Genomic DNA, 14,715 nt, shown 5'->3' with positions numbered 1-14,715 from the left:
ATAGAATCTCCAAACAGTAAGTTTTTATGAGACAAGTTGTCTTCCTTACTTTGCCACCCTAAAGTTTAAAAAAATATCTACTTGAGCTCATACAAAAATTATGTCCACTTCAGTTCATAGAATCTCCAAGCAGTAAGTTTTTATGAGACAAGTTATCTTCCTTACTTTGCCACCCTAAAGTAAAAAATAAAAGTACTGATTTGGTAATGACTTTTTATTTTATTTTTGCATTTTAGTTGGAACTGCAAGAAGCGCCACGTAATTTGGGCATTTATAACGACACCAGTCAGCAGTTGATGCACCTTTTGGCGACGATGCTTAATGGACCATGGGACGGCACTCATACCTGCAATGATGAACAGGAGTCGCTTAATTGTCTCTACTGCCAAAACATTGCGATGTGGTATCAGATGTCTGCGAAAATGCTGGAATATATTTGCCCGCGAGATGTTGCTAAGATCCCCTCTAAAGAGTTACCAAAAGTAGAAAATATTTCTGCCGTTTCAACGATACACTCTAAAGGTACGTCGATTTTGTTTTGTTCTTTTTTTTATGTTTCTCTACGGAGGAAGTTATATACGGCATAATCAGGTTGACACGCTGGTTCCTGTTAGATCACAAAAGTTAAGCAACATTGAACCTGATTAGTACTAAAATGGGTGACCATTTGGGAATTCCAGGTTGTCCACAATGAGAATTAAATTTCCCTGAGTTCACCAGAAACATTCTTGAGTTTGATAAGATACACCTGAAGAAGGCTGGAGGTTACAGTAATCAAAACATTGTGAAAATGACACGCTGATTGTGCGATTCACTTTTCTCAGCATTGTTTCCAGTTTTTTTTTTTTTTTAATGTTTTTTTTATTCCATTTTTCAGCCCAAGCAAGGCACAGTGCCACTTTGATGTAGGGGGCTACTACCGGGGGACATAAGTTGTAGGGAGTTGAGTAGCAAGATGTCTGTTCAAATTACACTTGAACTTCTGCATGTCAGTACAGTTGGGGAAGCAGGAACCCAGAAGGGAATTCCAAAGTCTAGCAGTTCTAGGGAAAAAAACTATTAGAGTAGAAGGTCTTCTTACACCTAGGGATATCTACTGTGTAGGGGTGGGATTTTGCTGCTTGTCGGGTTTGTTGGGTGTATTTACATTTGAAAGGTTGCAAGGGCTTGTGGTTCATTGGACTACAGGACTTAAGCAGTTTCGATTCAGGAGAGGTGGAGTTAGAGATTGCGCAACCCTTGCCTCACAATTACACATGCAATTCCCTTTACAGGGGGCAATCCATTGTCTTTGGAGACTGAACGGAAGTATTAGGTGTATCAGAATTTTTGTAGGAATTTTTGACACCCCTAACACAAAACTGTGAATAAAATATAAAAAAACTCGTAATTTCTCTTTTAAAAGTGGGTTGTTTATTTTCTTTATGGATTATACTTCCAAAATAAACTATTAAAGTTGTTTTTAAAGTAATAGAAATATTTTTTTAATTTTTTTAAAAAACAGTAATGAAATTAATTGAATTTTACGAGCTCAGTATTTTTCAATTTTTAAACTTTAAAAATCTATCAAAATTTTTCTATTGATTCAATGTTTACAATATTTTCAGGGTCAATGTGAAATTTTATGCTCTTTCCAATGAACCAAATATAATATTTTAGACAAACGTTGTTTTTTTTTTAATTCACGCCCCCTGCCTCATTTTCAAGTGTTTATTAAAAAGTAAAGAATTAATTTACTCACCAAAGTTTTATATATCACAAATTGAAGATAAAAGATCAATAAATAATATATTCAAATTTAAAACAAAATAAAAGTAGTGTTTTTTAGAAATTTACCTGTAAAGTCCGAAGTTTAAAACCTTTTTTTAAAAAACCATGTTGTTTGTTTTTTCTTTTGTTTTTTTTTTTAAATGAAACCTTGGTCCTTGCTCCTTTAATTGAAAAAAAATTAGGGCTTGAATTACATTTTTCGAGTAGCTATAAGCTTGGAAAGACAGGGGGTCGAATTAATTCAAGCCTCCCATTTTGAAATATCTGTTAAAAAGTAAATAATTAATTTACTCACCAAAGTGCTATGTATCACAAATTGAAGATAAAAGATCAATAAATAATATATTCAAATTTAAAACAAAAAAAGAAGTGTTTTTTAGAAATTTACCTGTAAAGTCCGACATTTAAAACCTTTTTTTTTTTTAAAAAACATGTTGTTTGTTTTGTTTTTTTTTGGGTTTTTTTTTTAATGAAACATTGGTCCTTGCTCCTTTAATTGAAAAAAAAAAATGAGGGCTTGAATTACATTTTTCGAGTAGTTATAAGCTTGGAAAGACAGGGGGTCGAATTAATTCAAGCCTCCCATTTTGAAATATCTGTTAAAAAGTAAATAATTAATTTACTCACTAAAGTGTTATATATCACAAATTGAAGATAAAAGTTCAATAAATAATATATTCAAATTTAAAACAAAAAAAAAGTAGTGTTTTTTAGAAATTTACCTGTAAAGTCTGAAGTTTAAAACCTTTTTTTTAAAAAAACCACGTTGTTTTGTTTTTTGTTGTATTTTTTTTAACGAAACCTTGATCCTTGCTCCTTTAATTGAAAAAAAAAAAAAAATGAGGGCTTGAATTACATTTTTCGAGTAGTTATAAGCTTGGAAAGACGGGGTGGAATTATTCAATATTTTTCACAAAATTTCTGATGCACCTACGGAAGCATCATCGACAGAGGTTTGCCTTAAAAAAATTTGCTGACTCTTTATTTTCTACTTCTGAAACAGCTTTAACTAGTACTACTACTGTTAACAAAAAGATATACTACGACTACTATACTACTATTACTACTATTCTTATTTTGTTCTTATTTACTTGCTCCCCCGCCCAGGAGTGCCTCTTTTATGCAGAGTTATATACCCCCCACGTTAAAAACCGACCCTGTGTCTAACTTTGTACTCATACCACTACTACTATTACCATTTTTATTTACTCCTCCCATGAAATATACTTGCCCGCAAGATGTTGCTAAGATCCCCTCTAAAGAGTTACCAAAAGTAGAAAGCATTTTTGCCGTTTCAGTGATACGCTCTAATGTACGTCGATGTTGTTTTGTCTTTTTTGCTTTGTTTTATGTTGCTCTATGGAAGAGGTTATATATGGCATAATCAGCGCATTTGAACCATGATACTTGAACTTTTACATTTTAAACTTTAATTCAAGCTATTACATGTAAAAATAGTTTTATAAAATCAACAGTAGATTTTCTATGGTGCAATGTAGACTACAATCTATTGCGGACTAAGTTACTGTGAGGAGACACGTGAAACTTTCTCCTTGTGCACCACGATGAGTCACAATGCAAACAATCGATTTGATTGAAAAATGGGTGATTTCACCAATTTTGACGATAATAAAAATATGAGAGTGTGAACATTCGTTCATCATCATCATTCAATCCCGGGCAACATTGGGTTTCCCTGCTAGGTAGTTAAAAAACTGCCTTTTTATGTTGATTCATCTCTTTTTTAGGCAGTGATTCTAGTATCATTCAAATGACTTGACCCACTTTCAGAATCATTTGAACTATTCGTTTTATCATTGTCCATTGTCATATAAAATTAACACCCATTATTGTTTCTTATTTAAAACCTTTTTTGGCACTTGAGCACTAGTGCGAAGGTACATTTTTTTTTTTTTGTTTTTAGTTGAGACATAGCAGAGGCAGACAAGTGTACATCGAGCAGAAAACTCTATTTTGTGTTTATAAGTTTCTTATATTTATTTTTAATCAAGAAATGTGTAACAAAAATTTTCTCAACAAATAAATAAAACATGCATTTGAAAATTTCATAATTCTGGCTTTATTACAAAAATTTTTTTTAATCTCTTTTTCTTTACAAAGAAATCACCACTTATCAAGGCCTGGAGACTACTCAAGGATAAGGGTTAATGAGTGTACAGTAGTTAATGAGATAATATCGTAGTAATCGTTAGTAGTGGAAATTTGGTAAAATGGATTACTTAAGGGAACAGCTCATCAAAAACTTATTTACATTGGATTTGAAGACGACCATATTGTAGTCAGCTGGAAAGCAGGGAAATGAAAGAGAGTTCCACAGGTGTGCAGTTCTAAGAAAGAAGCTTTGTTAATGGAATCTACATTTAGGTTTAGGCACAGATAAAGTAGGGGAAATATGTGTTTAAAATACTGTATTTTGTGTTATTATAATTTTCTGAAATCTATTTGAAATAAAAAAAAAAACATGCATTTATTATTGTGAGATTTTCAATTTGGTCTTGAAATTGTGCTTGTCTACCACTGCTATGTACTTTCCTCATGTCGAAAACCAAAATAATTGTACCTTCGCACTAGTGCACAAGTGCTACTTTTTTTTTGTCGATTTATCTCTTTTTCAACCAGTGATTGTAGTATCATTTGAATTACTTGACCCACTTTCAGAATCATTTGAACTATTTGTTTTATAATTGCCCAATGATTGACATCATATAAAATTAATGCCCATTATTGTTTCTTATTTAAAACTTTTTTTTTGCCAATTTGTTTCTGTTATAGCCAGTTATTCAAGTATCATTTAAATTAAGTATATAAAGCTACTAATGCCCAAAAGTATCCTGTACCTCTATAAAGCCACCATTCGCCCATGTATGGAGTATTGTTGTTATATTTAGGTTGGTGCATCTGCTGGTCTCTCGCTCCTAGACAAGGTTCAAAAGAGAGTCGCCAACCTGATAGGTCCTGAACTGTCATCTAAGCTTCAGCCTCTGTCCCATCGACGAAATATTGCATTCCTCTGCCTGTTCTACAAATACTTTAATGGTGAATGCTCTGACGAACTGCAAGCACTTGTACCCCCTCAATGTAAATACCCCTCGACAAACCCGACAAGCAGCTAAATCCCACCCCTTCACAGTAGAGATCCCTAGATGTAACAGAGCTTTTTACTCCAGTAGTTTCTTCCCCAGAACCACTAAACTTGGGAATTGCCTTCCGGATCCCTGCTTCACCAACTTTACTGATATGCAGAAGTTCAAGTGTAATGTGAACCGACATCTTGCTGCCCAACTCCCTACATAGTACCCCTGTAGCTTATGTCCTTGATAGTAACCCCCTACATCAAAGTGGCAATGTGCCTTGTTTGGGGTGTAAATGTATTAAAAAAAAAAATGTAATAAAAATTACTTGACCCACTTCTAACTTTCATTTGAACTATTTGTTTTAACGTTATCCATTGTCCGACGTCATATGAAATTAAAGCCTAATATTATTTCTTATTTAAAACATTACTTTTTCAGCCAGTGATTCTAGTAGCAGCAGTGGTCATGATAAAACCCCTCCACATTTACAGCCAAGTCCAAAACATGAGTTTTATATGGCAGGCATGCCTGTCTATCTACAACTCTACAGCTCTCTCGTGCAGGTAACGAGTTTCTCTTTTTCTTTTAGTTTTAATCTTTAATTTCCATACCAATTCTTAGATGAGTGATCGCTTGTCTATGAGAAGCTTTTTCTGTTATGAGAAACTCCACTTATGAATATCATTTTTGTTGTTTTGATCAAAAAATGTAAGTGTTTGTATTCGTATTATACATTCTGGAAAGGACAAAATCAAGAAATGACTGTTCATTGTTTTTAATTATAAATGTCAGCAATGAACATGTTGTAGTTTGTAAGGAAGCAGTTCCATTGTAATGTATCCCCTTTATTAAAATTATAACGTACGGACTGTCTTTGCTTAGTTAAGTGTTTTTTTTTTTTCAACATTAAGTAGTCAGAGTTGATCAAAAACAAACTTGCATCTTGTTGGCTATGCATGGCTGTTCTGTCCGACATATAGCATAAACGCATTGATATACCAGTTCTCTTTAGATCACCAAAGTCAAAAAATATTGAGCCTGCCTAGTACCGGATGGGTCAATATTTGAGAATACCAGGTGCTCTACGTAGGAGGAAGTCAACACCTCCATGCAAGAACTGCAAAAACCTAGCATTGTTATCTCCCCTTGATGAGGATATACAAACAATGGAGGACCGTTTATTAATTTGATATTCTGATGAATCTTTCTCCTTTGGAGGAAGGCAGTTCAAAATGCCTAGAGTGAGTGCTGCTTTGGTATGGTAAAGTATTCCGTTCGACATGTTGGAATCGGAGAACAGCACTTGTACAGTTTAATCAAAATGAAAATATAAAAAAATAATTATATTGTACATATCTGTTATGGAATGAAGTTCTCTGAAAAAAATTTCAGTTAATTTGATGAAGTAGTTTTTTTTTTTTTTTTTACACTCTTCTGGAGGTTGAAGGTTCAATCCTCAGAGCGGGTGATACTCAGAATACAATTGTGAATAACTTAGGACTTCTATCCTGTCATGGGTGACAGAACAAGAGCATGCTACCTCTCTAGATTAAATAAAGGGTTCTGTTCAAAATTCCTTGCAGATTCTAGAGTTCGACAGAAACATTCCCAAGTTTAACAATATAAACCTGAAGAAGGTTGGAGATTAAATCAGCTGAAAGTTTGTGAAAATTGTGATAGTCATCAAAGAAGCAAGCGCCTTATGTAGCTATACGTAAAAATGACAACATTAACGAACTTACCTTCAGGTGGCATCTGAAAGAGAGACTCCATAAAGATTGACTGAACTTTTATACCAAACCTGAGTCACATGTTTACAGGTCATGTAATGAGGAGAAAAATGTGAGAAGTGGAAGGGGCGGGGGAGAAAGAAAGGAAATGAAGTTAACCAGGAAGCAACTGTAGCAAGAACAAATTTATTTTTTTTGGAAAGGAAAAATCGGCGACTGAAGTTATTTCAACAAAATAACACTCAAAATGAGAACAGTAGTTTGAATAACCCAAATAATATATATTTTTTTATTGTTAGTCGTTTCCATTCTTAACAGTTCGACTAATATTCTAGTATGCAATATGCAATATGTTGCATTCTCTTGCAATATAACAGCTTTAGTGTTAAGAAAATAACACCAAAGATGAGAAAATGATACAAATCCTGCTATAGGTATATATTTTTTTTTTTTTTGTTGCTTATTTTTTCCAAATTCGAAAGCAAAATCTGTTTTTTTCTTTTTGTGAAAATAACACCAAAATCAAAAGAAATTATACAACCCTCACTTTAGGTTGGATGTTTTGTTTCTTTTGTGAAAATAATACATTAAATCAAAAGCACGCCTGTGGAACTCTGTTCCATCTGCCTGCTTCCCACCTGACTGCAACTTGGATGTCTTCAAGTCCAACGTGAACAAATTGTTAATGAACCGCCCTCTAAAGTAAACACTTCATTATATCTCCACACTAACGTACTATACTTGCAATAACCCTTATCCCTGAGTGGCTTCCGGGCCTTGATAAGTGGTGACCACCGTGTAAAAAAAAAAAAAAAAAAGAAAGAAATAAATCAAAAGAAATGATGCAAACCCTACTTTAAGTTAGATTTTTTTTTTGTGAAAATAAAACAAAAAATCAAAAGAAATAATATAAACCCCACTTTAGGTTCGATTTATATATATATATATATATATATATATATAATATATATATATATATATATATATATATATATATATATTTATATATATATATATTTATATATATATATATTTATATATATATATATTTATATATATATATATTTATATATATATATATTTATATATATATATATTTATATATATATATATATATATTTATATATATATATATTTATATATATATATATTTATATATATATATATTTATATATATATATATATATATATATATTTATATATATATATATATTTATATATATATATATTTATATATATATATATATATATATTTATATATATATATATTTATATATATATATATTTATATATATATATATTTATATATATATATATATATTTATATATATATATATTTATATATATATATATATTTATATATATTTATATATATATATATATTTATATATATTTATATATATATATATATTTATATATATATATATTTATATATATATTTATATATATATATATTTATATATATTTATATATATATATATATTTATATATATATATATTTATATATATATATATATATATATATTTATATATATATATATATATATATTTATATATAAATATATATATATATATATATATATATAAATATATATATATATAAATATATATATATATATAAATATATATAAATATATATATATATAAATATATATATATATATAAATATATATAAATATATATATATATATTTATATATATATATATATATTTATATATATATATATTTATATATATATATATATATATATATATATATATAATTTCTTTTTTTCTGTGAAAATAACACCCAAAATCAAAAGAAATAATGCCAACCCCACTTAGGTTGTTTTTTTTTTGTTTTTTTGTGAAAATAAAACCAAAAATTAAAAGAAATAATAAAAACCCCACTTTAGGTTGGATGTTTTTTTTTGGGTGAAAATAACACCAAATATTAAAATAAATAATACAAACACCACTTTAGGTTGAATTTTTTTTTTTTTGTGTGTGTGTGTGTGTGTGTGAAAATAATACCCAAAATCAAAGCATAGTACAAACCCCACTTTAGGTTGGATTTTCTTGTGTGAAAATAACTCCTAAAATGAGAGCAGATAATAAAAACCCACTTTGGATGTTTTTTTTCTTTTTTTGTTTATTTTTTTCTCTATTTAAAAAAAAAAAATCTGTTTTTCTTTTTGTAGTGTTTGTGTTCTGATCCTGACGTAGATGCCAGTTTTTATCTACTGACCAGCTTAAAATACCTCGTTCTACATGGTGAATCACTTACTTACAGTGTTCAGAGTCACCAGGATTTTATCAAATATACGCTCAGTAAAAAACTGATGCCTGCGTAAGAATTTTCCCTTTTCTTTACCTTTCGTTTTTGATTTGTTTATGTATTTTCTGTCTGTGAATCTCTCATAGTGGGAGGTGATAGTTGTCTAGTGGTTAATGACGAACTGACGATCTGGATGTTCCAAATTCGAATCTACTTTGTCTTTGTTACACAATTGGTCAAGATCAAAGTGTAGGATGACCAACGACCCCCAAAATCCCCCCTTTTGAGTTGGCCATGTGCCTAAGTTTTTTGTTCATCGTTGATTTTTTTTCTGTATTTTTTAACATGAATAAAAGATTTAATATCTCAAAGTGTAGTATCTGTTCCGGCAGATGCTGCAAGCTATGACTAGCTATGACTAGCAAAGACCAGATGTGGGGGCAACCCCACATGCCTGACCATTAACCAGCTCCCATTTCCCACCTCTCGGGAGCTGGTCCCCTTTTTCCCTTCCCCCTCCCTTCACTCCTCACATTAAAAATCGGGCTTGTGCCTAATTTGCTCGGTGGGGGAGCAAATAAACACCATCAAAGTGTAGTATCTGTTCTTCAGATGCTGCACTTCCATTTCTTGTTCTCTTTCGGTGGAGGAGAAATCCTTCAGGACTGAGACAATTTTTATTTTTGTACCTTTTCTCCACGTTAAAAAACGACCCTGGTGTCTAACTCTGTCCCGTGGGGAGGCATAGTAAATAGGTACTTTGTTACACAAAAATCACTTTCACTCAGGATGTTGGCAGCCTTTATGTTATGCTGTAGTTCTGTTGTTTTTAACCGTGTCGTCTATGTATTCATAAATCATGTGACAAAATGCTTGGCAAATGTATATAACAAATACTGTCAATTTGGGGTATATAAAAAAGTGACAATTTTATTCTCTCAATAATACTTCCACAGTATGCTATAGAGTGAAGGAGAGAGAGAGAAAGAGATGTTCAGTGGCAAGTGGCTTGTTGACGACTGATGACCAGGTCGGCTTCCTCTGCTGTCTTTTTTCTTCTGTCTTTTTCCAAACTCCATTTGTTTACCAACACATCTCTCAAGTGTCAATCAAAGCCGTATTCCAAGTGGTTATTTACATTTTCGAAAAACTTGGTCATCTAAAGAATGTTGAATTCCTAGTCCTTTATACATTCTTTCCAATGTTATGATTTCTGATGACATTTCTTGTTTTGAAGAGTTGTCAACAATATTTGCATGTGTGCACCCAGCTCCATATGTGTGTGCGGACAACCAGCAATAATTCCGGCGTTGGCCAGAATACTATTAACCACCTTCATGTAATCCTCAGTGTCTTTCTAGAAAGAATTCTAACTAGAAAAATATCCGGGTAACCAATGCCAACAATAGAATCTTCAGAGTCATAGAATATGATGACGTAATAGAGCGCAGATGTGTGTATGCAAAAGCTAAGCTGTGTCCGAAGTGACGTACGCAAACTGACTACGACGTTCGAGAAGACAGAGGTCAGAGAGAAGGAGCACGATCACATTTTATTTGGGGAAAGTACCCAGAAATAAATGTTGTTGTTACAACATGAAAAAGTGAGTCGAGTTATTACTTGTATTTTGTTGTGATGTACTCTGCTACAACGTGTTGGGTCCCGCGTGTGTACAATGTTACGATGGTGATGATTATTTATACAGGGTGGAATGATAAAATTGTCGCCCTAAAGAAAACAACATTACAACTTTATTTTAAAACTTTTATTGAAAAAATCAATTCAGTTAACTTTATTTTGTAGTAGAGCTGAAATCTATTCAATGTAGCCGCCTTCAGCCTCAATCACCAGCTCGATACGGGTCCGAACTGGGAGCATGCCTTTTCCACAAGCGCCACACTCTTCAGCATATCCAGGTACACTTTGGTGTTGACTTTCAAGCTGACTTTGAAGATGTGAGGTGGCATGATGTGGCCCACACTAAAGACCATAACCGTTGTCAGAAACTTTGTTTTCATAACCCTGGGCATATCCCTGTTATCTGTGGCAATCCCGCGATGCATTTTGAAGGTGCTGGCAATGGTTCTGTTGTCATAACTTGGATCGGTAGAGAGCATGAGTTGTACAACGACACATCTCCAATCTTGCTCATTGAACATTGTGTCACTTTCAGACATGATAGAAGACTCCTATCGCTCTTGGGATTTATACACAACTGGCTAACTATTAGATAGTCTGCAGCAAACAAAGAAAACCTGTTTTCATCAAACGGAAATGGAATCATGTCGTCTTTTCTAGGGCGACAATTTTATAATTCCACCCTGTATAATGTTACATAGCCAAATACAAGTTGACTCTTTGCTGTTACTTGACTCTTGTCTCCTATAGTCTGTGATGATGATTGTGGTGGTAATCTCATTCTGTGTAAGAATTTTCTGTTTTGTTTGGTGATGAATCGCTTATTATTTATGGTCGGACAAGTTTGCGTACAAGAAGTGTAAGTCGATGGAGGAGGATGAGAACTCTGATGTGGAGAAAATATATTTGAATAGTATTGTGGTGACTAATCCCTAAGTGTGCATTGAACAGCTACCATAATACTTAATTTGCTGCACCTTATCATAACAAAGGTCCATATAAAATTTTAGCCAAATCGACTCGGCAATTTCTAAAAAAAAATAAAATGGACAGATAGACAGACAAAGATATAAATATGTACTGGACGTTTTAGTCCATTAAAAATGGGTAAAAGTCATAGCTCATTGACAAATTGAGTGTTTTATGCCGAATTGATGAGTGAATATGATTAAATTCATGTTAATTTTTTGCATTAAATACTAATCCTTATTAATCCCTAATTGTGCATTGAACAGATACCATAATACTTATTTTTATTTTTGGATATGGTTTCACTTCTGACTGATGGCACTCAAGTCCCATTCTATTTTATTATTTTATTTTTTTTACGATCGGGCAACACCAGGTGCATCCTTATCAATGAAGAGTCTGTTTTTTTCTTTTTCCTGACTGCATGGTGGAATTCTACATGCGAGAGTGTTGGTAGTAGTCTGATGGTCTTGGTAATGGCTTGATATTTAAAAATAAAAAAATAAAAACAATCATCAGCTGGGGTGTCGCGCCAGCCTTGCCAAATTGAAATAAGGAAAGAAATTTTTTTTTTTCTTCTTTACCTGCACTTGAAGTGTTGTGTTAATTGAAAATAATTATGTATATAAATGAATACATTTTGAATGCTAAAAACAACACATTTTTTTTATATATATAAACAGATTTATTTGCTTATATCAGATATATTTCGATGCTCCGCATATTGGTAGTAGTCCAATAGTCGTTGTAATGGCTCAATGTTTTTATTTCTTTATTTTTAAATATCGAGCCATTACCAAGATCATCGCACGTAAAATTCCACCATGCGATCAAGAAAAAGAAAAAAGAAGAAAAACAGACTCTTCATCGATAAGGATGTTTAGCATCGAAATATATCTGATATAAACAAATAAATTTGTTTATATAAAAAAAAAAGAAATGCATTGTTTTCAGCATTCAAAACGTATCAATTTATATATGTAATTATTATTTTCTGTATATATATATATATATATATATATATATATATATATATATGGAAAAAGGAAAAGCTAAAAATTGTTTATATAATCATCAATGTTTTGTCTTTATTTTAAGACTTTCTCAAGATTACTGATTTGAAGAAAAACATAGGAGTCAATATTTGCAAATATGTAATACGTCTATGATGTGAAAAGTATGATTTTGTTTTTTATGTTTTTTTTTCATGCGAAACATATATGCTAGAAGTCATGATATGTAGTCCAAACAAAACTTTTGCACATAGCATATATATTAATAAAAAAAAAACGCACACACATTTATTCCACTTCATAAACATAGCATATATATTAATAAAAAAAAACATGCATTCATTCCACTTCATAAACATAGCATATATATTAATAAAAAAAACACACGCATTCATTCCACTTCATAAACATAGCATATATATTAATAAAAAAAAACACATGCATTCATTCCACTTCATAAACATAGCATATATATTAATAAAAAAAACACACACACATTTATTCCACTTCATAAATATAGCATATATATTAATAAAAAAAACATACGCATTCATTCCACTTCATAAACATAGCATATATATCAATAAAAAAAAACATGCATTCATTCCACTTCATAAACATAGCATATATATTAATTAAAAAAAACATGCATTCATTCCACTTCATTAACATAGCATATATATTAATAAAAAACACACGCATTCATTCCACTTCATAAACACACCACATGTTTTGCTTTCTAACACGCGTTTCGTTTTAAAAAACAAAAAATAAAATCATTCTTTTCACGTCATAGATTTTACAGCTGTTCCAAGGTAATGTTTATTTTAACTCATATAATGAGCCATAATATATATATTTTAAATTACTGGATTATTTCCTTCATCGTCATATCATAGGTATCCAAAGATTGTATTGTTGGCATTGGTTTCCCTGATATATTTTTAGTCGGGATTCTTTCAAGAAAGATATTAGTTACTCACAGGAGGGACAATGTGAACGCTGCTAACATCTAAAGTGAAAATGGTTTTTGTGGAACGAACTAGATTCGAACTTGAAACAGGTCATAAATCCGTGTCATTATTAAATTGATTACCGCTACATCCTGCTGGATTATGTTAAAGCTGTCTTACAATAAAACATAAAATTGTCTGTGTGTGTGTACATTTCCCTACCAAACTACTTTATCAATTTTCAGTCTACAGACTCAAGATTTGACATAAGGAGTATCTTTTTAAACAGATTTGACATAAGGAGTAACCTTTTTAATCGGTTTTCTGTCAGAAATTTGACTGTCAAGGGGTCAAAGTTCAATGATTTGATCTTTGAAAACTCTACCAAACTCCTCCGTCAATTTTCGGCTTAAACACTTGAAATTTTAGATGTAGGTTACTTGGATATGGATCAAACTTTTTAACTTGATTTGAGCCCAAAACAAATGTTAAGGGGTCAAAATTGGGGTCAAAGTTAAAAAATTTTTGACTTTTCAGCTAATTTTTGATCTAAACACTTGAAATTTTCCATAAAGTGTATTCAGACATAGGGCAAGCTTTTTAATCGGTTTTTGGCCGAAAATTTGGTTGCCAAAGTGTCGAAGTTCAAAAGATTTAACCTTTGCGGTCTCTAGCAAACTATTCGGCCAATTTTGGGTCTAAACATTTGAAATTTTACAAAAAAGGGTATTCAGACATGCAGCAAGTTTTTAATCAGTTTTTGGGCGAAAATTTGGCTACTAAGAAGTCAAAGTTGAAAGAGTTGACCTTTGCAGACTCTACCAAACTCCTCCGCCAATTTTGGGTCTAAACACTTGAAATTTTAGATGTAAGTTACCTGAACAGAAGTCAAACGTTTTAATATATATATATATATATATATATATATATATATATATATATATATGCGCATAAAGTTATGAACGATACATAGGGCTCAAGCAAAGTCATGCTGAACTGCTCGTGTATATAAAAAGAACAGGTAGCCTTTCAGTTCAAAAATGATTTAATATAATTTACAATCGATTATTTTCTTGATTTAAAAAAAATAATAAGTAAAACTTTGTCTAATTTATCATTCCAGTCTCTGGAAATTAACAGAAGCTGAACATTCCCAATTGGCATCAATTTGTGTCCCCTTAATATTACATGTCCTGACCCTCCCAACAGGGGCTGATGTCATTTGGCACATGGTTGAAACGGATTTTGGATCAGATGACTGGAAAATAAGATTTGCTGCCGGTAAGAATT

General features: G+C 31.6%; 1 protein-coding gene across 1 annotated transcript in view; it reads left to right on the top strand.

Moving 5' to 3' along the window:
• The window catches only part of LOC145267065 (protein unc-79 homolog), a gene marked incomplete in the record, with an annotated part of 244,654 nt that overhangs the window by 80,958 nt on the left and 148,981 nt on the right, over positions 1–14,715 (top strand). Inside the window, 4 exon segments of the mRNA XM_080123020.1 lie at positions 237–522; positions 5,304–5,428; positions 8,776–8,924; positions 14,549–14,706. Coding sequence (XP_079979146.1) covers positions 237–522; positions 5,304–5,428; positions 8,776–8,924; positions 14,549–14,706 — 718 coding nt within the window.

Source organism: Euprymna scolopes, chromosome 42, assembly GCF_053919585.1.
Source record: "Euprymna scolopes isolate OS-2025 chromosome 42, ASM5391958v1, whole genome shotgun sequence".
NCBI lineage: Eukaryota > Metazoa > Mollusca > Cephalopoda > Sepiida > Sepiolidae > Euprymna > Euprymna scolopes.
This window is presented reverse-complemented; position numbering and strand designations above follow the sequence as displayed.